The sequence below is a fragment of the Nyctibius grandis genome, chromosome 26 (assembly GCF_013368605.1).
Source record: "Nyctibius grandis isolate bNycGra1 chromosome 26, bNycGra1.pri, whole genome shotgun sequence".
In the NCBI taxonomy this organism is placed as follows: domain Eukaryota; kingdom Metazoa; phylum Chordata; class Aves; order Nyctibiiformes; family Nyctibiidae; genus Nyctibius; species Nyctibius grandis.
This window is the reverse complement of record NC_090683.1, coordinates 1,841,791-1,867,440: the sequence shown is the minus strand read 5'-3', so window position 1 is coordinate 1,867,440 and position 25,650 is coordinate 1,841,791. Positions and strand designations below refer to the sequence as shown.

At 43.3% G+C, this 25,650-nt stretch overlaps 1 protein-coding gene across 1 annotated transcript in view; it reads left to right on the top strand.

The window, feature by feature from the left end:
- Positions 1-25,650, top strand: part of NSF (N-ethylmaleimide sensitive factor, vesicle fusing ATPase) — an 84,734-nt gene that overhangs the window by 31,853 nt on the left and 27,231 nt on the right. The window contains exons 8-12 of the mRNA XM_068418540.1: positions 2,074-2,229; positions 17,201-17,400; positions 19,287-19,452; positions 20,287-20,361; positions 24,437-24,624. Of these exons, the coding sequence (XP_068274641.1) occupies positions 2,074-2,229; positions 17,201-17,400; positions 19,287-19,452; positions 20,287-20,361; positions 24,437-24,624 (785 nt within the window). The remainder of the gene's footprint in view (positions 1-2,073; positions 2,230-17,200; positions 17,401-19,286; positions 19,453-20,286; positions 20,362-24,436; positions 24,625-25,650) is intronic.

Sequence of the window (25,650 nt, the reverse complement as noted above, 5' to 3'; positions counted from 1 at the left end):
CAGTTGCAGTTTGCCAGGACTGGCTTTTTAGGGGAGATAATGGTCCCCAGGGCCAAGCCTGTAAAGCAACATGTAGATCTAAGAAAAACTAAGATGTCTGATTTCTGCATGAATTAAGGATAATCTTCACTCTTTGCTTTCTCCCTGGATTTTTATATTACTGTTGGTTTCTCTGGTGGCTGAGCAAAGCTGGGTTGCTAAAAGCCATTTGGAAGTGTTGAGCTAACTGATAGAGTGTCAGTGCTTCTTCATAAATACCCTTAAATAAACTTAAGGTGAGACTATATGGATTTGACAGCATCTCAGCAGTATTCTTACAGGAGCATTTGTGCTTATTGTCTGCCTCTTAAATGCAGTGAGTGCTTTAAAGCTTCTCTGAAAAGGGAGTAAGGAGCTCTGTAAGACTAAAACTCGTGTAGTTTGTCAACAAAAGGGAAAGGAGAGGAGTTACACCATTGCATGGAGACTAGAAAACCTGTGCTTTGGGGATCTGGGTGGACTTGAAGTAGCTCTAGAAGAGGTTGTGGAACAAACAGACAAAGTGGACTGTGGTGGTTTGCCAAGGCTGGCTTTTATTCTTCTGAGCTGTAAAGGAACTAGCTGACCTCAATTGTTTTGTGTAACCTTGCTTAAAATTGCTCTGGTATCTGAGGACTGGAAGATGGCGAATGTGCTGTCTGTTTTTAAAAGGATTCCAGAGAAGGTCTGAAGAGCTACAGATCTTTGAGCATGAAATCTGCACAGAAAAAATCAACAGAAGCTGTAATAAAGAGTCAAAGTACTGGATACCTGTATAGAGATGATAAACTGGGAAGGGTCAGCCTGTCTTCTGTAAGGGCAGTCCTACTTCGTGGTCCCACTGGAGTTCATTAACAGGAATCAGAAGGCACGGGGATAAGGGCTGAGATAGTCTGCTTGTTGTTCAAAGCTCTTCCAGCAAAATTCCTTATCAAAGTTTCTTTAAAAAGAAACTAAACGAGATCTGTAAGAGAGAAGGTCCTTGTATATGATGAAAGTGATGAAAAGGTAGAAGTAAATAGCCAGTGGAGTTCAGCATGAATCTCTCCTGGGGCCTTTGCTTTTCATTATAATTATTGAATAAACTGGAAAAAAGACTGAGTAATGAGGTGACAAAGCTTGCTCTTACGGAGCTCAGTGACTAAGAAATAAAATGGCAGAGGAAACTTGATATAAATAAACATGAAGTGATGCATGGGAGGACGAATACTTCTAACTTTGGTCAAAAATTATTGCTGTTTTGGGCCAAGATCCCAGCTACGATAGTTTCAAGGAAATGCTGGACCCGTGCTCAGGAGCAGCCTGAGCCCTTTTAGGGATTGTAAAGCATGGCTGGTAAGAATTATTGCACATTATTAATAAAGGAATATGAATGAAGCGGAGCATAATTTTGTACCTGTATTTAAGATACAAACAAACCCCAGTGCACGCAGTTCTAGTCTGCCTGTCTGTCAAAGGATGTAGTAGAAATAGAGAAGACTGAGAGGACAACAAGGGTGCTCAAGTGTGGAGCAGCTGCTGCGTAAGGCAGGACTGAGGGGGATACAGGACAAGCCTAATATCATCCCAGGTAGCCTGAGAGAGGGTTTATAATGATACTATTTACTGTTGCTTCAGATATAAGATTTGGGGGACATGAAATGAAGCTGGTCAGAGCTGGCTCAGACACGCAAAAGGAGGTGTTTGGTTGTGCAGCTGGTAGCAGACATGGTGAGTTAGATGCTGTAGGGCAAGCTGGGTACTAAGTGTACATGAGTCCAAGGGGACCTGGGTAAATTTGTGACAGAGGACTCTACTGGGGATTCTTAAATACGTAGGAGCAACACCTAGCTTGAGAAATCCCTGAGCAGGACGGTTGGAAGGCTACTGAGTAAGCCAAGTCTCTGACTGCCCTTGCATCCTTGTCATGATGCGTCCTCCTGGCTAACGTTTGAAACCAAACATCAAGTTGGCTGGACGTGGGTCTGAGCTGGTAGAACCGTTCTGGTGGTTGTACTTCTATTTGGTGTAATTCTGCTGTGCTACATGTTTTAAATGATTTCTTTTTTTTTGCAGGCAAATCAAAGACCAAGGAGAACCGTCAGTCGATCATCAACCCAGACTGGAATTTTGAGAAAATGGGCATTGGGGGCCTTGACAAAGAATTCTCAGATATTTTCCGACGAGCTTTTGCTTCTCGAGTTTTTCCACCTGAAATTGTGGAGCAAATGGGTGAGTATGATCTGGGGAAGTGTGGCTGGGGTAGAGGAGGCAGGCCTGTTTCTGGTCTGTAAAGACTGGGTATCGACTAACAACCTCATGATGGTGTAACATGGCAGTTGCTTAGGGATCTAATGGACTAACAAAGCCTTTTCTTCTCCTGTTGCTCCCGAATGTCTTTCATACTCTTGTTACTCGGCGAGAGAGGAGGGACAAAGAAACAGCGTGAATACTCAACACTACATGAAATGTCTGAACAAATGAGATACAGGATTTAACTGAATACTTTTCAGTTGGAACCCAGATGCTCCCTATTCTTTTGAATGCTTCATTTATTCATAGCAACGAGACTGGATGTTCCTATTCCTGACTTACTGGCAATGGGCTGTCTATATAGGTCAAAGGAAATTCTCTCTTAATGATCCTGACTGATATATTAAATATCTGTTGTCCTGGCAGTTGCACTATAAACTTAATGTGCTTCTCACAGCATTAGCCCGATAAATAGAGCATGTTGTGTGATCTGTGCTTGGTCCGGTTTGAAATGCTGGAGAGGATGCACAGGCCGTGGCACGTCTTGGAGTTTGTGAAATAAAAGCGCAGATTCTAAATATAACTTTTTTTTTTTTTGGGGTCGGGGGAAGGAAAGGCAGTCCCATTACTTTGTAAACATGTGCTGGCAGGCAGATAAATGGTACTAGTTTTACATTTTAGTGAGCAATATGCAGCTGCAGATATCTTATTTTGTCACATAATGTGGCTGGGGATGTTATAGCTGGTCCTCGTTCTCCGAATATGATCTCTGTGGGTTCACATTTAAACTTGGAATCCGTAGCTCTACAATTTCTGTGTATGTTTATATTTTTTGATCCACCTTCCCTTTCCCCACAAATGAAGCAATCGAGATTTTGATTACAAAACAAGTTTTCATCAGAAGATACGTCCTGTTTGTGTGTGGCTGTGTGGAGCGTGGCTGTTTTCCAGTGCTCGTGGAACTGATGTTAAAGTAAACGTCCCTGTGAGGTGCAGGAGGTCTTTTCTTAGCGATTTGAACACTTATGGAGAAACACTGAATCACAGAATCAATCAGGTTGGAAGAGCCCTCTGGGCTCATCAAGTCCAACCATTGCCCTGACACCACCATGGCAACTAGACCATGGCTAGAAGAAACCCTGTAGGCCAAATCCAATTAGTGCCTGATTCTCTCTCCCCTGCCCTCTTACTTCATATCCATCTGGTAGCCAAGGCCTTGTGGGGGCTGATCTTGGTTCTCTTGGTTTTTGACGCTGTGAGCAAGTTGTAACTTCTCTGCTTCTGCTTGAGAGCATAAAATGCTTAAATTTGTTAAATATTTAGCTGCTCTGCAGAGAGGTGAAATGAGAGAAATGGTGTAGGCCATAGAAAGAAAAGCTTTTACCTAGACACTCTGTTGTGTCCAGTTCAGAAGTGTTGCTGACAGCTGGCCGTTGGCTGGACCGGCATCCCTTGCTTGAAATATTTTTGCCTTTTCGAGGAACTAGCCTGTATATTAATGGCTGCGGTACAGAGTTCTTAGCTGTGACCGTGTGTGACGGTAAAAGGTTTAGACTTGGGGAATTCTCATCAGTGTCCCTGGACTGTGATGAGAAATATGTTGGCAGACTAGAGATAATTAGAGCTTGTTTTCATTTTGCTGTAGCTTCACCTATTCAACTTCCCTTGCTGCATGCAGTCTGGCAGCGTGTTAAGCAGTCAAGTGTCAGACTACAATTACATTCCCTTGATGTTATCGTGAGCTGAATTAACCTGACAGCTGGGTGCTCTTTGGTAACGATGTGCAGCAGCTAACTTTGCCGTGGAGGACCTCCATCTCCATCAGGTACCTCTGGAGAAGGTCGGAAACCTTGCTGACTGCAGGGTGAGGTTGTGGAGCTGCTTTGCGGGATATGCTGCTCAGAGGGTTCCTGTTGTTAATTGGTGTTGCTTAATACAGGAAGAAAAAGGTTCTCTGAAGGACCACTAGTATTTTGATTACCCTGGGCAATGCATTAAAGGTGTGCTATATTATTTATATAAATACATATAGCCTTACTTGTACGTGTTTACACACATACTACACAAAGAAACATTTTTCTGGTAAGAAGGTAGACTCCAAACAGAGCTCTCTGGCTCTCTGATTAACCCTAGGGCTAAAGAGCTTATCTGAAATTTGAAAAAACAAAACTTTCTGACATTCATTTTCTTTGCCTTAGTTATAACTTGCTCTTAACTGTATTTCAGATCTGAAATGTCAGTGTGACAGCTGTTCACCTTTGTGTATAATTTATTGGGAAAGGAAAAGAAAGAATTCGCTTGCTCTCTGGTGCTCTAGTGCTCACCCATTTCTGGTTTTTGCCGAGCGCTCGCAGACTGCAACTTCCATGCCAAATGCAATAAATATTTCTGTCCCGTAACTACATAGAGGCTGTATAGACCCTTCAAAAATTGCTTGCAATTTGTGTGTGGTTTATCTAACTTCCAAGGAATGTTCTGGGTTTGAAGTGTATAAATCAATGTTAGTTAACCATATCATCCAAGGGTGTAAATACTACTCTGATGCTACAGTCTTGGGTTTACCCAAGAAAAGAAATCTTAGATCAACTTCAGCTGGTCATTAAACCTTGCCGTAGCTCCCTGCTGCCCTGGAAAGGGGCAATTTATTTTTCCCTACCCACGCTTTTCCCGTACGCGTATCTACCACCTCTGCTGTGGCAGCTTTGGGCTTGTGTGGCTCTGTAGAGAGCCAATACCATTGGAAGCAAAAAATATTAGTAATAAAAAAAATTTATAGGGTTAGCATTCAGCTAGATCAGCTCCCTGGTTGGCTTGATGTGGCACAGCTACATGAATGCCAGGGGCAGCAGGAGGAAGGCAGCGGGCAGTAGGAATAAAGTCACTTTTGAACCACAGTGGGATCAATTCAAGCTGATTGCTTTTAAGTCTACAGTTTCGCGTCCGTTACGGGAGGTTCTTTAGCATTATGATGCTGTTGTCTTTCACCTAATGCTTGACTCTTTTTTGACTGCCAAATGGGAATAAATCCTTATCTGGATGAGGATTGAGGAAGGTGTCTTGAAACAAGAGGGGCACTCCTTTTTCCCACCATCCATGAGGCCTCACTGTCGTACAACTGATACTTCCAAGGAAGGACCTTTACACTTGCAGGGCACTGATGGAGGTGGGGTAGCAGTTCCTTTCTTTCTGAAGGACAACCCTCCCAGAGCCGTGTTTCTAGGGAATCCTCCTCCTTTTCAAGCCCTGTCCGGATCTCTGTGAATTCCAGCTCATAGTCAAGCTATGCAACTTCATGGTGAGCTGCAGACTGGTTTTGGTTACTCTTTGTTGCAGTTCAAAGCATCCTCTTGCTCAGGCTAAAGCTTCTCCTTTTATTTGCTAAATACTATATTTTTCTAAACTGTTCCTGCAGATAAACCCTTTCTTCCCATCCATGTTAGATGGTGTTTTTTCTGCTGAGACTTTAAATTGAGCTCATTCAATGGCTTGTGCCATTGTCTAACATTAAGATTGCTGAATACTTATTGTAACACTGTTCTCTCTTTTTTTTTTTTCTCCTGACTTCAACAGGAGAAGCCATTTGGACTAAAGTTTTTTGATGTTTGGTGCCTGGAGCTGTAAATTTCAACAAAACTGCAAAGCGTTTTCTCAGACCCGAAAAGAAAACGCTAGTACTGCACTCTTCTTTCTCTGTTTAAAGACGACTCTTGTGTCTCCATGGATTGAAACACTTTGAGCGGGGAAGTGATTTTTATGACAGTGTAGAGGCCACTGAAAAAGCAGATTCCGTATGTACATGTCATTGTTGCTGTTTAATAACAGGTATAGGAATGTTTGGTGTTACAGATCACATTCCTTTTGAGATTGAAATGGAACCCAGAGTCCCCATCCCCTCCTGTCGCCATTAATAAGTAGGTTAAATCAGACTTTTCCAAGGTAATTTCTATTTCCTGGTAAGCGTCTTAACTTGTGCTCTGACTTCTTGGGATCAATTGGTTTCAGTGCTCTGTATTTTTGAAGTACAGCTCAGTTTATAAAAGTGGAGTATTAACAAAGCACAGGATGAACATTCAAATTAGCAGATATTCAGATATTATTTTCTTTCTTGGATTCTGCCTGTGAAGTGGAGACTTGTCTTTTAAGGTATCTTAAGAAATTAATATGTTAATGTTCGTGAACTACTGAGATACTATAAGAGAAGAATAATAATGGAACGTATCTCATCCAGTCTGTTCTTAAAATAGGATAATTTCAATGAAAAATCAGTGTCAGACGTGTCTAACCTGTAACTGAGGTGACAGAAATGCCAGGACCTCTCAAGCCAGCCTATTCCCCTGCTTAGAGCACCTTTCCTGTCAAAATTTTTCAAGTGTTTATTCTCAGTCTTGCATCTGTTCATCATCTATTGTTTATATCTTTTATGTTTTTGGACGAGGCTTTTACATTCTTGTCTGTTCGTGTTTCTCTTCAGTATTCTCAAGGCTAGATCTCAGATTCTGAAACCATTTCTCATAGTCATAACCTCTAGATCACTGATTTGTTTCTATTCCCTTGCTCATTCTTCACCCCTTAGAAGTGTGATGACCAAACCAGGGCACAGTAACTGAGGTGCTAAGTGATTCCAGGCCACTTGGCAGGTTTTGTCTGTGCCTGTTTATAATCCTCTATATGATGACTTTTTTGTTTGTTTGTTTTGCAACATGCAGTTAATTATTCCTACCCCAATGTGGAAACTTGTGCATCAAATTACATTGCTTTTAAATGAATTTAATCCTGCCCGTCAGTGGATTTGTAGATCTTGGCATTGTAATGTGCAGGTTTAATAGGTGTGTTCTGTTCCATCTTCCAGGCTATTAATAAAAACACCACATACCAGTAAATCCAGGATGGGTCCTTTCTCATTGTGCTGTGAAGTTTGTGGGGGTTTTTCCATCCACTTCTCGTCTATCTTTAACTTCATTCAGCCTGTGTTTTTCCTACATGTTTTTGAAGATGTATAAGACCTACTTATATCTATATCAAAGTCTAAATCTCCCTCGTCTGCTCAGTTTGTTTCCTGAAACCCTCTGTGTCTGACCACCTACCCTTTCCTAGAGGGAAGTTGCCTCAGACTGATCTAATAATTTCCTTTTGGCTGTTTCTTGTATCCTTGTTTTCTTCTACCTACTTAAAAAGACATTTTCCAGGAATTAGGTTAGTGATAGGTCTATACCACACCATCAGAAAATAGTTGAGGTTGAAAGGGATCTCTTGAGATTCGGTCCAACCCTGTAGCTCCCTTCCTCTTCCCTTTATAACATTATGGATGACATTCACTTTCTCACCCATCCTGCCTAAGTTCTCAGTGACTTTGAGATGATTTCACTCGCTCTGAGTGCTTTCGGGTGAAGTTCATGTCCAGGTAATCTGCAACTATCTGATACTCTTGCACATTTATCACTGATATTAATATTAGCTGCCATGTAACATGTGAAGTCTTCATTCATGTAAAAAAGTATTTAGCAGTTTGAACTTAGCGTCTTCTATTGTTAGCTTTTCTTCTTGATGGAGAAGTGGACCAATGCTTTCCTGGGTCGTCTCCTAATGTGGTTATAAAATGAAATTCACTCCTCACTCTGAAGCACACAGTTCCCTGTGGCCAGTGAGGCTGAATCTGGTCACGTAACTCTTCCTCCACATCTCTAAAAAAACCTCTGAGCGCACTTTCTTTGAGGAGGACAGCTAAGAAGACTCTGACATCTGTCTTTTTCATCACCTTCTAAAACCCACAAAGACTGACTTCAGACCCCCCAAGCATCCCCCATATGATAGGGACTTGAAGGAAGTGAAGAAGGTAATAACATGAGGAGAGGTCCTGTGTGGCTGGATAAGTGGTTGAGGGAACAATATTAGGAATAGCTGGTTGCGCTCACAGCTGAGGAGAGTCGCAGAGTTCTCTGTTGTTCAGTGCGTTCATGAATGACTTGGGAAAGGAAGACATTGATATGAACCTAAACTGCAGACTGAATTGCAGTTGGGTTCTGATGGATGCACCCGTGAGTGCTGTGGAAGCTGGCTCATGTCATTGTGAGGCCACTCAATTCTCTTTGAAAGATTATTTCCATCAGGAGAAGTTCCAAGGACTGGAAGAAAGCAAGCATCACTGCTGTCTCTGAGAAGGGCAAGCAGGAGAAGCCAGGTACTACAGGCCTGCCCACATCACCCTCAGTCTCTGGGAAGGTGGTGGAGCAACTAATTATGGAGACCATTTCCAGACAAATGAAGGACGAGAAGTTGATCAGGAGCGGTCAGCATGGATTTATGAAGTAGAAATTGTGTTTAACCAACTTGATAGTATTCTACAATGAGGTGACTAACTCATGGGATGAGGGGAGAGCTGTGGATGTTTATCTCAAATGTAGTAAGGTTCTCAACACTGTCTCCCACAACAGCCTGTAGAAAAACTGATGGAAGACAGAGTAGGTAAGCAGGCAGCATGGCGGACTGAAAACCAGCTCAAGTGTTGGACTTGAAGAGTTGTGATCAGCAGCACAAAGCCCACATGAAGGCTAGTCACTAGTGGTGTTTAACTTCTTAATTAATGACCTGGATGATGGGAGAGAGTGCACTCTTAGCCAGTCTGCAGGTGGCACAAAACTGGGAGGAGTGGCTGATGCACTGGCCAGCCTGGTTTGGGTGAACCTGCTTTGCACAGCGGGGTTGGGCAAGGTGATCTCCAGAGGTCCCTTCAAACCTCAGCTGTTCTGTGGTTCAGCAGAAGGACTTTCCAAGACTGAGTGACTCAGCAATAAAACAACAAATGAAACCTCATGCTGATCAGTCAAAAGTGATGTGCGTGAAAATCACAGCTTGTAAAATGCTGGCTGTGCTGATTTTTCACTTGAGCAAAATTTTGGGGCTATAGTAGATCTACGAAAAAATTGTTCAAAGGCTCAGTAGGGGTCAGTCAATTCCTACTTGAATTTGGTAATTATTAATAAGATTAAATAAAAACCCCACAAAATAGAACATAATTATGCTGCTGTGTAATTCTGTAGTTTGTTCACATGCTGAATTGCTGGATGCGGTCTTGGTCTTGGTCTTTGCATCAGAAGGGATGCAGTAAAACTGGAGAAACTTTGGAGGAGAACATCAGGATTGTCGTATTGGAAAAGCTTCTGTACACAGAGTGAGTCGGCTTGAAGATCTTGGAAAGAGACCAGTGGGTGGGATATGAGAGAGAGGACTTCAAAATTCTGCATGACCAGGAAAGAAAAATGTTCTCTCTTTCAACACAGGGACGTGGAAATGTGAAGTGAAGGTCGCAGATGTCAGGCTTGGCCTGAAGGGAAGGGGCTTTCCACCAAATGTGCTGCAAGGCATTTCTGCATTTATGTGCTGATGGCCATAGTCATCACCAGATGCTGAGAGGACTTTTGCTCTTACTTCATACAGCTGCAGCTGAGGTGTTAGTTAGCAGGCATCGTCACCACTGCTTGGCAACCACAGTTTTTCTCTAGCTGGAAAACCAGACCTTGAGCCATCCCAGTGACCCTGTGAGGTTAATACTTGTTTACTCTGTAATGCTCTGCGGGTAAGTGTTCCATAAGGCGTTTACAAATTACATCATTTTCGCTTTCTAAGTAGACAGAAATGATCCAGCTTTATTCCAAAACATAGAAAATGCTGATGAGATTTACAGCTGTGAACATCCAGGTGGGATATGACTGTGAACATGAGCTGCTGTGTTCAGCAGTTCATCCGACAGCCCTGCATAACCTTCATCTTAAATTAGCTACATTTTTGTAACTCCTCTATTAAGAGACAGAGGCATTTACTCTTTATTTTTTCCTACAGTGATGGCTTCTTTTAAAGATTGCTTTGTTTTGTATATACTCTTATCAAAATCCCTTTTTCTGAGAGTCGTGATTTTGTTTGTGTAGCCACAGGCATTCCGTTGGAAGCTTCTCTAAAGCTGATTTATTTTCATTTTTATCACATTCCATCAGAAATTGATAAATGTCCTGCCATCGTCGTAAATCTCGTTATTGCCTCCTTATATATGCATGTATTAAACTTCTCACAGCCAAACAAGAGACGATGAGAAAGCTGTTTTCGGAGAACTAGGAAGAACTTACTGACTTGGTTGTCTTCTCTTTACAGTGGCAAATGATTTGATAGATCAAAAACTGGCTATTGAGAGTCCACTTAAAAACTTCTCGTTCAGGTGTAGCCCTTGCCCTGTCTCAGCTTTGAATTAAAAGCAGAAACAAGTTACTTCAGTCTTGCTACTTGTTGGTAGCACGTAAATCCTACGGGAAGATTAACTGGAGGCAGTGATGTAGGCTGGAATAGTGCTGGCCTTACAGGGTGAGAGGAGGGGAAATTCCACCCACCTATATTTTGGGGGAAATCTGATCTGTGTGGCAGGTGAAGTCTGGGAACCCTGATCTTACTCTAACCTGCTCGAAGATTAATGTGAGAAGATAAACATCTCTCCCTGAAGTATTCAGGATCGGTGCTTTTACTATCAGTGTAGATTCCCTATAGGTGCATCTCAATGATACAATCACACCAGAATGCTTTGATTTTAATTAAAAGGGGAATTACACTCCCAAGTAGAAAATCCCTATTATACTAAAACATTTCTTCTGATCTTTCAAACAAAAAGTGAATAGTTGAGAGTTGAACAAATAAACTTTGTCTTGTCTTCGGGTAAGTGACATTTTGGTTCAAAATAGTGTTTGATTTCTCTTGGTAACACTAAGAGCTCTCCCATTCTTACCAGTTTTTATGATTTTTCTCTAGTATTTTGCGTAGAATGTTTCCCATATTGGTATATTTTAGTTCCTGCTAACATACCTATTCAGCCTCTAACTGTATGTCATTAAATTGCACAATTAAGTATCATGTTACAGGAATGACCTTTGATTTGGAGTCCTATTGGGAAGCTTAACGAGTTAGAGATGTCCGCACTGCTAATAATTTGTGTTTATAAGATTCTCATAATAGTATTGACATTTGGGCTGCATTGGTGAAATCAGCAAAGGGGAGATAAACTTAATCAAAATTCCTGTGTGGTGTGTAGGATCCCACTGTGATTTGAGCCGTAACATTTGTAGTTTGTCATCACCTGTCTATTTTAATAAAAAGTCCTGCTTGTGTTTAAAACTTTAATTTTAGCCAGGTGAACGGAGCTATAGAGGGAAATCTCCACTGGCGTAGCTTGTGGCAATTTTATTTGGAGAGAAACTAATTGCTTTGGTTTCAGGAATGTTCTTCCACCTGGTTAAGGACCCAGCTCTCAATGTTGCCCATTCAGTGGCAACCAGGTCTTGCAGCAGGTGGTCAGTAATGTCCGTGATGTTCAGATGTGGGGCGACAGGTATGTGTGTTGCTACTTGCTAAAGACTGAGCGTGGACTACCCAACACTGGCTGAGCTTGTCTGGGTAAGGTTTGGTAGTTGTCACGTTGTCTCTGGGAACCTGCTGTGTCCCAGAGCTGGTGTTTTTGCTCTAGAGGGGCGAGTAGTTAATGCCATAGTACAGCTGAGGACTTCGGCAGACAGCTGAATCACAGAATCATGGAATTGTTTTGGCTGGAAAGGACCTTTAAGATCATCAAGTCCAACCATTAACCCAGCACTGCCAAGCCCACCACTAACCTGTGTCCCTCAGCACCACATCTCCACGGCTTTTAAATCGCTCCAGGGATGGTGACTCCGCCACTGCCCTGGGCAGCCTGTGCCAGTGCTTGACAACCCTTTTGGTGAAGACATTGTCCCTGATCTCCAATCTAAACCTCCCCTGGCACAACTTGAGGCCGTTTCCTCTCATCCTAAAGCGAGATAAGTGAGTTTGAATAGGAAGAGGGGGAAATCCTAGGAGGCTTTCTCAGCAAAATTGTCCAAACTCTTATTTCCCCAGAGTCACCCAGCTGTAACCCTGCCAGTTTGCCTTTTACTTTCCATACTCTCCCACTATGGGAGATGAGACTTCAGGTGCAGTACGATAGCCTTTTGCTCAGCCTGTGTTCATGCAGAGGAGGGGAATATTTGGGCTTTTCAAAAAGTTCCGTTTTCTTTGGGCTGTAGAAGAGAAGCTTCCAGTGGATAAAACCAGGCTGTACTTCCTCCTAGGAGAGCGATTGTGAATTGCAGGAAAACTAGAAAAAAAAATAGGACTCTCTAGTTGTATTTCTTTTTTTGAAGGTGTACTAGAGGAAAATGATCCTGTGCAGTACAATTTTCCTGCCTCTTTCAGGATCCTCCCAGGCCTGTTTGCGTACACGTGCCTCGACTTGCCGGTAGCCTTTTGATAGCCTCTTGCTTGAGCACAGCGGAGCTGTCTGAGCATCAGTTTGCTTGGGATTTCCCTTCAAAGCATCACTCATCATCGAAATCCTGCTTTGTGCTGTTTGGCTACATAGGTGATCATGTTCCTCCGCGAAACACTTCAACAATAGCTCTCGTGGCACTGATTTGACAGGAAGAGCTTTTAATTTATCTCTGCCTCATGCGTTCCTGTGTGAAATTTGTCTTTACTGACAGTACATATTGTTTATGTTTTTGACTCGTAGATGCCTGAAAGTTGACTAATGAATTCTTCTTAACTAGATCTCTTGATTTTTATAGTAAATTTATCTACAGAGAAGTCCAGAAAAACCTTTCAGCTTTATTACCGGGCTTATTCAGTGCAGTGCTATTGCTCTCTGGGGTTTTGGTAGGGATCAGACGCTTCTCATAGCAATGTTCTCCCGAAACTTCACGTCAGTGTGAACAACCTGAAAGAGAGGGTGAGCGGTGCATGCAGATAATAGAAATTATTTTGTATTGAGCAGTTATTTAGAATGAAATTAATTCTTTATTGCTATAATATTTGGGAATAAATGAAATCACAGTTGAGTATCGGTAAGTTAATAAAGGACAACCTTCCAGTACCTGAAGGGGGCCTACAGGAAAGCGGGAGAGGGGCATTTTACAAGGGCAAGTAGTGACAGGATGAGGGGGAACGGTTTTACACTGAAAGAGGGGAGATTGAGATGAGATCTGAGGAAGAAATTCTTTGCTGTGAGGGTGGTGAGAGCCTGGCCCAGGTTGCCCAGAGAAGCTGTGGCTGCCCCCTCCCTGGCAGTGTTCAAGGCCAGGTTGGATGGGGCTTGGAGCAACCTGGTCTGGGGGAAGGTGTCCCTGCCCGTGGCAGGGGGGGTTGGAACTGGATGGTCTTTAAGGTCCCTTCCAACCCAAACCATTCTATGATTCTGTGACAGAAGTACTTGTTTAAAGGTAGAACATTGCTGTGAGGTCTGTGCAGCCATGAGGACTCTGTTGCAAGGGGTGAACTTACCATGTAGCTGAAACAAGCCAGAAACCAGAAGGGAGGTCATTCCATGTGGGTGACAAATTAACTCAGTGGCCCAAGCTTGTTAAACTTTTGATGATGGTAGAAACTGGGCTCATGTCCTCTAAGTCTGAGCTCTGTGCTGTCAGTTTGCTGGTTTTGCTTTTAATGTGAATCTTAAGTACTGCAGGACCCTTGTTGAATGGTTTGAATCCTTAAAAAAGTTGAACTGCAAAAATGTCGTGTAGAATGAATGCATTATGAATGTCATCTACAGCATGGAACAGTTTCCACTTATTAATGTGTTGCCTTTTACCTCAAACAATTAAGACTTCAAGATTTCTAAGATTTTAGATAAATTTTCATGAAACAGAACATAGGGGTTTTTAAATCTTCAAATATAGTGATATCTTGTGTTCCTCACTTGTTGTCTGGAGCAAATCTGCAGGGATCTGGTGGAGCAAGAGAAAAGGAGAAGGTGCTACAGAATTCCCTACCTCTGTAATGAAACACTTGTGTTCCAAGTGGAGATTTTTGTCGAGGCAGATTCCAAATATCATAGAATCACAGAATCGTTTTGGTTGAAAGGACCTTTAAGATCATCAAGTCCAACCGTTAACCAAGCACTGCCAAGGCCACCACTAACCCAAGGCCCTCAGCACCACATCTCCACGGCTTTTAAATCCCCCCAGGGATGGGGACTCCACCACTGCCCTGGGCAGCCTGTGCCAGTGCTTGACAACCCTTTCGGGGAAGACATTGTCCCTGATCTCCAATCTAAACCTCCCCTGGCAGAACTTGAGGCTGTTTCCTCTTGTCCTGTGCTGTTTTCCTCAGGCTACAGTGGTTACAGCTTCCTCAGGGTCTGTTTCCTTGGGATGTCCTCACCCATCTGGTTGGTGAGGATGACAGTGACATGAGGTAGTTATTACTCTAGAGGAAGGGCAGTAGATGCAGGAGTGTGTCAACTTGTTGGTGCTGTATGTGGCCAAGATGGTCTAAAACATGAGGAGGACATCTTGGGTCTGTGTAGGCTGAGTGTTTTGCTGTGCACGTCTGTCTTTTCCATGGGCAAAGTGAAGAGTTATAGTGAGGAACTAATACTTTTTATTGTGCTTCAAATTGCATAGGCAGAAATAAACTACTGAAATACCTGCTGTGTCCTAAACGTTGAAAATAAATTCTACTCATAGTTTTGTGTTTACTCTTTGGTCTTCAGTTCCAACTGGAAAATAGAAAAAGGAGGTCTGCCTGGAATATAAGGATCTAGACAAAATAAGTTATGTATTTCTCTCTTCTATTTCCTCACCACTTAGTGACCAGACGATATCCAAACTCACTGTGTTCCCACATCTGCCTTGTTATATTTTAAATCGGGCAGTATAGAGCTCCTGTGTCTTTTCTTCTCTAGGTAACTTCTATTTTCTTTCACTGGTTTTGTAGTTAGATGCCTCTGCTATGAAACTGGGGCTTTTTCTACTTCTTTGAGGCTTGCCCTGAGTCTGGTGCTCAGTGTTTGAAACTTGGTGCTGATACATGATCTCTGCTTTCCTAGTTCAGGATTTTCCAACACCAGCCCCTTCGCATTGGTCCCAAAAAAAAGGTTTTGTCTTGATGCCGTTACTTTTTTTTTGTCTGGCTGGATCTTGTCTAATTAATGTCCCATTAAATGAATAAAACAAACTTCATCGTAGACATGTGATGGTACCACGACCTCTCTTATCATAGTGTAAGGCAGAGCATAAAATATCTGGGCATAAGGATATTCAGGCAGTTGATAAAATATGTCTGGGGCTCACAAGCTGTATATCCAAAATTCCATGAATCCTTCAGGGAAACCTTTCCTCTTTACACTCGGGAACCTCCATCAGGAGTTGTGTGCACACTCAGGAAACTTGTGTCTGTTGCAAACTGGGATGTGCCCAGCATTAACGTGCATCCATTGTACCCTCTGCTTCTCTAGAGGAGAGAATTGAAATGCCAGTGCTCATGTACAGTGATCAAAGTCCTGTTGTTTGAATAAATCAGAATTTTTCAGGTCTTTCTAGTTACAGGTCAAGCTTTTTGGGCTGATGGTTCTAGTGGTTCTTAGAAGCCTTTTCCAGTTTTCTCAATATTTGTCCTGTAATCTTGGAATCAGAACTGCCTGTATTATATGGGACTCATTAAAGCCCAGTACAGTGGTAAAACGTTAGGCATTATTACATGATATTCCTCATTTTCTCTTTCAAGAATCAGATTAATGTGTTCGATCTGTGTCTACACTGAAAGCTCACCGTCCGTTGAGTAACTTTGAGGGTCTGATGTTTAATTTTCTTTACATACCTGAAAATTAAACTCAGTTGAATCTTCTGTGAAGGAAGGCGACCTTTTGAGGCACTGTGTGGCCCTCTAGGAGAAGAGAGAAATGAACCAGACGTAGTATGTGCTTGTCCTAAACCGCGAGTACATCTTTGCATGTCGTTCAGGGCGTGTGGTGATGTAAAACCAGTACCTGCAGCCCGTCACTGCCTGGGGATGATCAGCATCCCTGGGACCTACTCCTGGGTTGTATTGAACTGAAAATGGTTATTCACCTGTTTACCAAGGGATCTCTGTTGGTTTGTACTACCAACCAGCAGGTATAATTCAGGCTTTCAGTCCTTAGGTATTAGCTTCGCATGCCTGATGCATGGGAGAGCATTTCTGCTGCTCTGTGGGTTATTTTTCCTGGTTGTTGCCAGATCATTGAATGACTTTGATCCAGTCTGGCAATTCTGTGTTTGAATTTCACCAATAAAGGGACTGAGCAGGGACTGAAAAAGGGACTGGAAAGCAGCTCTGGAGAGAAGGACCTGGGAGTTCTGATGGACAAGTTCCCCATGAGGCAGCAATGTGCCCTTGGGGCCAGGAAGGCCAATGGTGTCCTGGGGTGCATGAGGAAGAGTGTGGCCAGCAGGTCAAGGGAGGTTCTTCTCCCCCTCTACACTGCCCTGGTGAGGCCACACCTGGAGTAACTGTGTCCAGTTCTGGGCCCCCCAGTTCAAGACAGACAAGGAACTACCGGAGAGAGTCCAGCGGAGGGTATGGAGATGGTCAGAGGGCTGGAGCATCTCTGCTGCGAGGAGAGGCTGAGGGAGCTGGGGCTGTTCAGCTGGAGAAGAGCAGACTGAGGGGGGATCTTATCAATGCTCACAAATACCTTAGGGGCGGGTGTCAAAGGGATGGGGCCAGACTCTTCTCAGTGGTGCCCAGTGACAGGACAAGGGGCAACGGGCACAAACTGAAACATGGGAAGTTCCGTCTGAATATGAAGAAAAACTTCTTGACTTTGAGGGTGCCAGAGCCCTGGCACAGGCTGCTCGGGGAGGGTGGGGAGTCTCCTTCTCTGGAGATATTCAAACCTGCCTGGACACGACCCTGTGCAACGTGCTCTGGGTGACCCTGCTTTGGCCGGGGGTTGGGCTGAATGATCTCCAGAGGTGCCTTCCAGCCCCAACCAAGCTGGGATCCTGTGAGCAGAGCTAAGGCTACTGCACATCTCTGCCAGATCCCTGTCAAAGCTCCCCTCCCGTACCCAGCAGTTCCCTCTTTACTATATTGCTGTCTCCACCGTAATCCTGCTTTCTAAACTTGTTCTCTCTTGTTCTAGGCTGCAAGCATGTGAAAGGCATCCTCTTGTACGGACCTCCAGGCTGTGGTAAAACACTTATGGCCAGACAGATTGGCAAGATGCTGAATGCCAGAGAACCAAAGGTGGTCAATGGTCCAGAAATCCTCAATAAATATGTGGGCGAATCTGAGGCCAACATCCGCAAGCTGTTTGCTGATGCAGAGGAAGAACAAAGAAGGGTAATGCAGACATAGATAAATAGCATGGTCAGTATGAATATGCCTAAAGAATGACCGGAAAGGAGGTTTATAATCAGAAAATTGCTGCTTGCATTAAGAGACTGAGTCACTGCTTAGCTTGGGATTATAGTTATTCCTTGCGAGTCACTGAATATTAGTGTTCTACAGATTCACACACTGAAAAAACAATCCTAGAACCTGAAAAGGCAGCTGGTCTTCTAGCTAGCTATGGTGGAGATGGACAGTTTGTTTCAATTCCATGCAGAGTTATTTTAAAGTAATACAGTAGGGCACATCCTGCTGTGCTTTGTATTACGTGGCGTGTCACCTGCTTAGAAAGTGCTTAAAAATGAGAGTGCAAAAATATTCCTCTGTTTTTTGTTTTCTCTTTTTTTTTTTTTAATAGAGGAGACATAATTAATCTATTTGGGTTTTTGCTACTAAATTCAGGTGGCACATAACATAGGATGAATTTCAAATAAGCTTTCACTGTTTCAGCTTTTTGGGTTCCAGGCTTATCAGTGTAAGTATATTGTAATCCTTGAGGTGTTACAATCGATACATCGTTAATTTGCCTCAGCAGAAAACTAATGGATGAGAATAGTGTCTCGAAACTAGAAAATAGAGATCTTTGAAACTGGAAGTGCAGATAAAGATTCTGTTTTTTTCCAAACTTGTTTTTTTATCCATTGCTTTAGCTGGCTATCGAAAGCCCAATCTTTAGTTTGAAGGTGTAAGTACTTATTTCATGTGTGCTGTGGTAATTTTTCTCTGCTGTGGATGACTTAATCTTGATAAGATTTTCTGGTAAAGAAAACACAACTTCAGGCAAGTCACAATTAAATATAGGGAAGGCTTCTCAGAAGACATTAGCAAAGGACATTGTATCCCTTAATTTTATTTATGCCTAACAAGGCTGCAGATTTTGCTAGTGGCTTGAAATCATTTAATTTTCTTCTGCAAAAGATTTATTAATCAATAAGTCAGCTTTGCGTGGTAACCCGTACAGATGTAAACAATCTCCTCCTCTCTGGTTGTTGCAATATAACTGAGAGCTGTGAGCTGCTTTCCCTTTGCAATAACACACCTGTTAAAATAGACTTTATATTGGCTGGAGGGGATGGTCCTGATGACAAGTTGCGAGATTAAAAAGGGCTCGAAAAGGTTGGTATTGTAATGACTTGTGTCTGGGGCAGATTGCCAGTGACAGCACATTTACCTGGTGTTAACATGGTCTCCCCTGGCCACAAAAGATGTTGTAGAGGTGGAATTTGAAGGGAAAAAGCTTCATCATACGGTCACAAAAAGTATCCTGTTCTCTTACCAGCTGCAACTGCGTCACCTTTGAGTGAACCTGGAAATAAGCAGTTCTGTCCCTGATTTGCACGGAACGAATGGACTCCTTAGAAATGTTAAGAACAAAGCTACTCTGGCAAGCTGTATATTTACTAACTGTAGTACAACCCGGGGTATTTCCCACACTGGGTGCATCCCTCCACAGATGTGCTTTGTTCTCTGTCTCCCTTTCGGAGGGCTGTCCCAGATACTGAGTACTGTGACCCTTTGTCTGAGCTGCGTGTTCCAGCTTTGGGCTTGTGCTTTTCTTCTTCAGCCTAGTCCTCTGCCTTGAAACACCGCTTCTCTTCCCAATGTCAGCTGTGAAATCCTGTGTTTGGGCAAAGCCCACCAACCACCCCATTTTGGAGGGCGGCAAGATGTTATTCTGGGAAGGGATCTGAGACATACAGAACATGGGATACTAAAAACACTTGGAGGTATCAATGTTCTGTATCCCTGTGGCTGAGCTTGTTGAGAAGTTACTGTTCTGTTTGGGTTGCTTTCACTGATGACATGTGGCATTCCTGACATGTTTTTCTCTCCAATAGCTTGGAGCGAACAGCGGTGTGCATATCATCATTTTTGATGAGATTGATGCAATCTGCAAGCAGAGAGGAAGCATGGCGGGTAGCACCGGAGTCCATGATACCGTCGTAAACCAGTTGCTGTCTAAAATTGATGGAGTAGAGCAGCTCAATAACATCCTAGTGATTGGTATGACGATGCTTGCTTTCTCTGTTATGGGGTCTGGTTGAAAATGCTCGTGTTTTGCTTGCTGTAGGTCAACTAAGTTATCATTACTGGTTTGGGATCTGTTTGGACTAACCCAGACTGAATGACTGCTGTTTAACAAGCATCAGTAGCAGATGTAAAGGGAGATGGTGCTGTAATCGGCTGATATTGCTGCTTTCAATAATTTCCTCCTTTAGCTTTTGATAACAAATGTTTCACAGTTTATGAAAACTTGGAAGGAATGATCTGTATGGGTGTATCGGCATATGAAGGAGTTGGGCTTCTCTAGCTGTGTTGTCTAGTTGTTCTGATGCCAGGAGCCCTGCAGATACAGTCAGAGATACAGGTTTGATCCCTATTGCCCTGACTCCTACAAGGGCATGTAGTGACAGGACGAGGGGCAATGGTTTTAAACTGAAAGAGGGGAGATTGAGATGAGATATTGTGAAGAAATTCTTTGCTGTGAGGGTGGTGAGAGCCTGGCCCAGGTTGCCCAGAGAAGCTGTGGCTGCCCCCTCCCTGGCAGTGTTCAAGGCCAGGTTGGATCGGACTTGGAGTAACCTGGTCTGGTGGAAGGTGCCCCTGCCCATGGCAGGGGGGTTGGAACTAGATGATCTTTAAGGTCCCTTCCAACCCAAACCATTCTATGATACTTCAGGGCATTACTTTTCCAATATTTCTGGAGATGGGTATCTTTTGTCTGTTTTCTTGAGACTCTCTGAGTTATCTTCTTAGCTCTGTGGGCTGTATTGAGGAGTTGGAGACCCACTTAGCAAGATCAAATAATGCTTATTTTGTTTTTGACTTTGAATTTAGGAATGACCAACAGACCTGACCTGATTGATGAGGCTCTGCTGAGACCGGGGAGACTGGAGGTGAAAATGGAGATTGGTAAGCAAGCCAACATATTGCAATATATAAGCTCACATGTACTTACAATAGTAAAGCAAGTGTATATCACAGTGTGAACCACCAGGATGGCATAGGTGCTAAACTTCACAGAATCACAGAATCAATCAGGTTGGAAGAGCCCTCTGGTATCATCGAGTCCAACCATTGCCCTGACACCACCCTGTCAACTAGACCAGGGCACTAAGTGCCATGTCCAGTCTTTTCTTAAACCCCTCCAGAGATGGTGACTCCACCACCTCCCTGGGCAGCCCCTTCCAATGTCTAATAACCCTTTCTGAGAAGAAATTCTTCCTAATGTCCAACCTGAACCTCCCCTGGTGAAGCTTGAGGCTGTGTCCTCTTGTCCTATCGCTAGTTGCCTGGGAGAAGAGGCCAACTCCCACTTCACTACAACCTCCCTTCAGGTAGTTGTAGACTGCACTAAGGTCACCTCTGAGCCTCCTCTTCTCCAGGCTAAACACCCCCAGCTCCCTCAGCCGTTCCTCATAGGTCAGACCCTCCAGACCCTTCACCAGCTTGGTCGCCCTCCTCTGGACTCGCTCCAACAACTCAACATCTTTCTTGAAGTGTGGGGCCCAGAACTGGACACAGGATTCAAGGTGCGGCCTCACCAGGTCGAGTACAGAGGGACGATCACTTCCCTAGACCGGCTGGATGAACTTCATGTACCTCCCTCCATAATATTACTTGTAAATTTAATCAGCCAATTAAAATGCCATTTTAGACTTGCCTACTGATAAGCCATTGACATGATATCAGTTTCTGTCCAGCAGAATGGATAGGTATGGGTAAGCAGGACCCCGAATCTCTTGCATGAATGAAAGGAGCCAAGTAATGGCACCAGATCATTCCTAGGTGGAAATTACACAACTGTTGAACTTGTAGGGCAGGTAAGTACAGTGTGTGAGCAGCTCTTGGAGGAAGTGCAGATCATTTTATTTGCTTGAAGTGACAACGGTGACTTTCACTGCAGGAATTGCAAATGTTAAATAGCACTGGCTATTGGTTTCTGAAATCAGCAGGTCTGGATTGCTTGCATCAACAGAGCTAAAAGTGGGCCAAAGAGCTCTGTTAGCCATTTATTCTAGTGAGCTGAACAAGAACGCTGTCAGTCACTTAAAAGGGACTTTTGTAATTGTACACATCTGCCTGACACCAGATTAAATAATGGAATATCTGATAATGTAGGATTTATTAAGAAATTAAGGCCAGATCCTCTTAGATTAATGAAAACAAGTCTCTGACTTTGCATTTGAGTTCAGAAGTTGGATCAGTAAAGATCATGGTGGAGTCTAAAGGGTGATCTTGTCTTGTGGTGAGAAACTCCAATTGGTTGAGATCCGTGTTTAATTTAAAGATTGGCAATGCAGTTTCAGATGTGTAGTTTGGAAGAGCTCATAAAACCTTTTCCCCTAACCTTCCACAGACTTAGAAATGTCACAGAATATTTTCTATGCTCTGAGCTGGCCACCGACCATTGTAAAGGTAAAAATTCTCAAACTGTAGTGAGTCATAAAAAAAAGGAACAGGTGAGGCCATGAGTATTAGGTCTGTTTCCTTTCAGTTGCAGAAAATGAGATGAAAATGTCCATATCACCCTAAAAAATCATATGGTATAATACTAGAGTGGCAGCACACTTGCAAATGTCTGTGCTGGTCTGAACTGGGGGGAAACTCTTGAAATCTGATCTGTCGATGTAATCTTAAGAGCTTGCTGGGGATTTTTTCTCTTATCCTTAAAGGGTAACGTCACCCTCTGAAAGAGCCAGAAACAGGAAAGAGTTGTTGTGATAGCTGAAAATGGAAGGTTTTAGGCAAAAGCAGGAATGAGGAAGGGAAGCTGGTGACTGCTGAGGCAGCCGCAGAGGTAACCTGGGCAGTGAGCTGTTGCTCCAGAGCTAAAGCTGTCCTTGGGTACGGTAGGAAACAGTTTATATCAGGCATTACTGTGCATGTAGCTCATGCAAGATGTGAGGACTAGAGATGTAACCAGAGCAGTAGCTGTGGAGCACAGGCAGCATGGATGGTTTCAAATATGCTGGAGACTTAAGAGACTAATACATTAGTTAGGTGCAGGAAGAAATATTGAGAGAGGCTTGTACCTATTCCTGGCACAATACACAAAAAAGGCAAATTGGGAAAAGAAGTGTATAGGAGTACGTAGAGAACTGTTAGAAGTCAGGCTGACAAATAGTAATGAGAGAGAATTAGCATTGGTAAAAACTGTACCCAGATAGAGTCTTTACAAACTAACACAGGTACAAGGAATCGAAGGGGAGACTCAATAGAGTGTGTTTTCAGGACAAAGAAGTGTAGCCACAATGACAGCTGCCTTTGAACGATCTCATATTTGAAACCAAATGCCTCATAGCAACTGTTATGAGTAAGTCCAGGTGAGATCGATTGTATTGCAGGTGTAGTACTTGCATCTTTAGTTGACAAAAGTTAATTAAATTAAATAAATTCCAGGGACTGAGCAAGACATCCCTAGAATAAATTATCAGATGATAAGGACTGAATGCTGCTGGGGACTATGCACGTTTTAAAATGTCTTTTCACATACCCTCAGCACAAATACTAATCAGTGCAAATTATCAGATCCTTGTAATAAAGGCTGTGAAGGTAGGTTGGAAACTGAGCTAAAGAACAGTGTGGTTTTACCAAGATGATGATGTGCCAGACTGACTTGTTATGCTCTCTTACAAGAAGGCTTTTCTGTATCTTCCATTATATTTTAAAGGGACTTCCTAAGGTGCAAACTGGGAAACTATCACCTCAACTGAAGAAAATGAACATTGTATGAGAATGGTATGGGCAAGGTGACAAGTAAAGACCCTGAATTTTAGGAGAGCGAGCTCTCAGTGGATTAAGTAAGCCCTCAGGGATAAAGGAGCAGAACAGGGCTGGCAGCTCTCGAAGGACATTTTTCTTAGCACACAAGAGCTCTTGATTCCCATGTGTAAGAAATTGGACAAGGAAGGCAGGAGACCAGCGTGGCTCAGTAAGGACCTCCTGGTCAAACTGAAGGGTGAGAAGGAAATGCACAGGCAGTGGAACCAGGGACATGTGTCCTGGGAAGAATATAGGGGCACTGCCTGGATGTGTAGGGATAGGATCAGGAAAAGCGAAGGCACAGTTGGAGCTGAATCTGGCAAGGGATGTGATGAATAATAAGAAGGGCTTCTAAAGGTGCATTGGTCAGAAAAGGAAGATTAAAGAAAATGTACACACTCTGGAGTGGGTCCTGAGGTGGGCATGGAAATGGTCAGAGGACTGGGACACCTCTCCTATGGAGAAAGTCTGAGAGAGTTGGGGTGGTTCAACCTGAAGAAGAGAAGGCTCTGGGGACACTTCATTGCGGCCATTCAGTACTTAAAGGGGGCTTTATAAGAAAGCTGGAGAGAGACTTTTTACCAGGGCCTGTATGACAGGCCATGGGGCAATGGTTTTACACTGACAGAGGACAGGGTTAGATTGGATATAAGGAAGAAATGTTTTACCACGGGGGTGGTGAGACCCTGGCCCAGGTTGCCCAGAGAAGCTGTGGCTGCCCCCTCCCTGTCAGTGTTCATGGCCAGGTTGGATGGGGCTTGGAGCAACCTGGTCTAGTGACAGATGTCCCTGCCCATGGCATGGGGGTGGACTAGATCTTTAAAGTTCCCTTCCAACCCAAACTATTCTATGATTCTGTGATAATTACAAGGTAGGAATTGGGTTTAGGGACGCCAAGGGACTGACCAGATTGCCTTTGTGTAAGGTGAATTCCTGGTATGGAAGTCTGAGAGCAACCAACTTGGAGGAACCCTGAAGAAAGAAACTAAACATAACACTTTTTCTCTCTAGTTTGGTGGTGATGCTAATCAATTTGCTGAAGGCAATTAGTGTAATTGAATGTTCTCAAACAAAAAGCATTGTTGAATATTATATTTGTAAGAATGAATTGCTCATGGTGAGAAAGAACCTTTGGAGGCAGGACCATTGAGAAGAGGGGAAGGCTTTGCTGCAGTTGCTGTGCCGAGGCACGGAATGACCTGTGTTCTGTTTAAAACCTCAGGCTTGCCGGATGAGAAAGGTCGATTTCAGATCCTTCATATCCACACGGTACGGATGCGGGAACACCAGCTGCTGGCTGAAGATGTGGACATCGGAGAACTGGCAGTTGAGACTAAAAACTTCAGTGGTGCTGAATTAGAAGGTTTAGTTCGAGCTGCTCAGTCTACTGCTATGAACAGACACATTAAGGTCAGTCCTGTCATCTCTCACTGGGGCAAAAAAAAAGGAAAATAATTATGTTTGGAGTCTTTTCTTGCATGTTTACTTCCAAATGGGTGATGGCATCTCAGTGTACCTTGGGAGAGGACATTCATGTGGACACCACCTTTTCACTATGCTTTTACATGCTTTTACATTACCTCTTTCATCTCCTGATATCCGAGTGGCTCTTGCGTAGCTCAGTGGGAATGGAAAGTGATTGTTTGTCAGTGTGTTTTGATAAAAACTGAAGAGAAAGTTTTGACCTCAGTTTATGAATTGGACCCAGGAGACAAGAGGTGGAAGTGAGAACAGCCAGTTGCATGGGAGGGATGTCTGCTGGAACCTGTGCACCTCAATACATTCATAAATGATCTGTAAAGAGGGGGGAAGAGCGAGGTTACAAGCTCGTAGCTGTTCTGTGGCCATAAAGATGAAGGCAACCTATGGAAAACTGCAGAAAGCATTTGAAATAATGTGAGTGCACAAGATGTAGTCAGTGAATTGAAGTGTATACTCAGGAGAGAAAATTCAAAAAAGTGTAGGCAGTGATAGGGACTGACCTGACCATTACCTGCGGTCAAGTTCTTGGAGTTATAATGATCTTGAAATACCAGCTCAGTCCTTATCAGTGAGAAAAGCAAATGCAACATTAGAATTTACTAGGAGAAGTATAAAGAGCAAAAGTGATTATGTCATGGATAAAATTGCTGGTGTGTTTGAATCTGTGCAGTCCTGGGACACCCACCTTGAAAAGGTTATGGTAGGACTAGGATGTGGGAAGGCAGTAGGGAAGGTCAGAGGGTTTTCATTGGAAGAATGGTTAGATTAGGATTTGTCAGCCTGAAAAAAATATGGTGAAGGGTTATGAAAAGTATGTGAAATCATGAGTGGATTGGAATCAGTGCATGGGGAATGATTGTTCACTCTTTCCTAATACAAGAACTGAGAGAACAGCAAACGATACCAGCAGGACCACGCTCAAAGCAAAGGAGATGGGCATTGTGTGAAGTTATT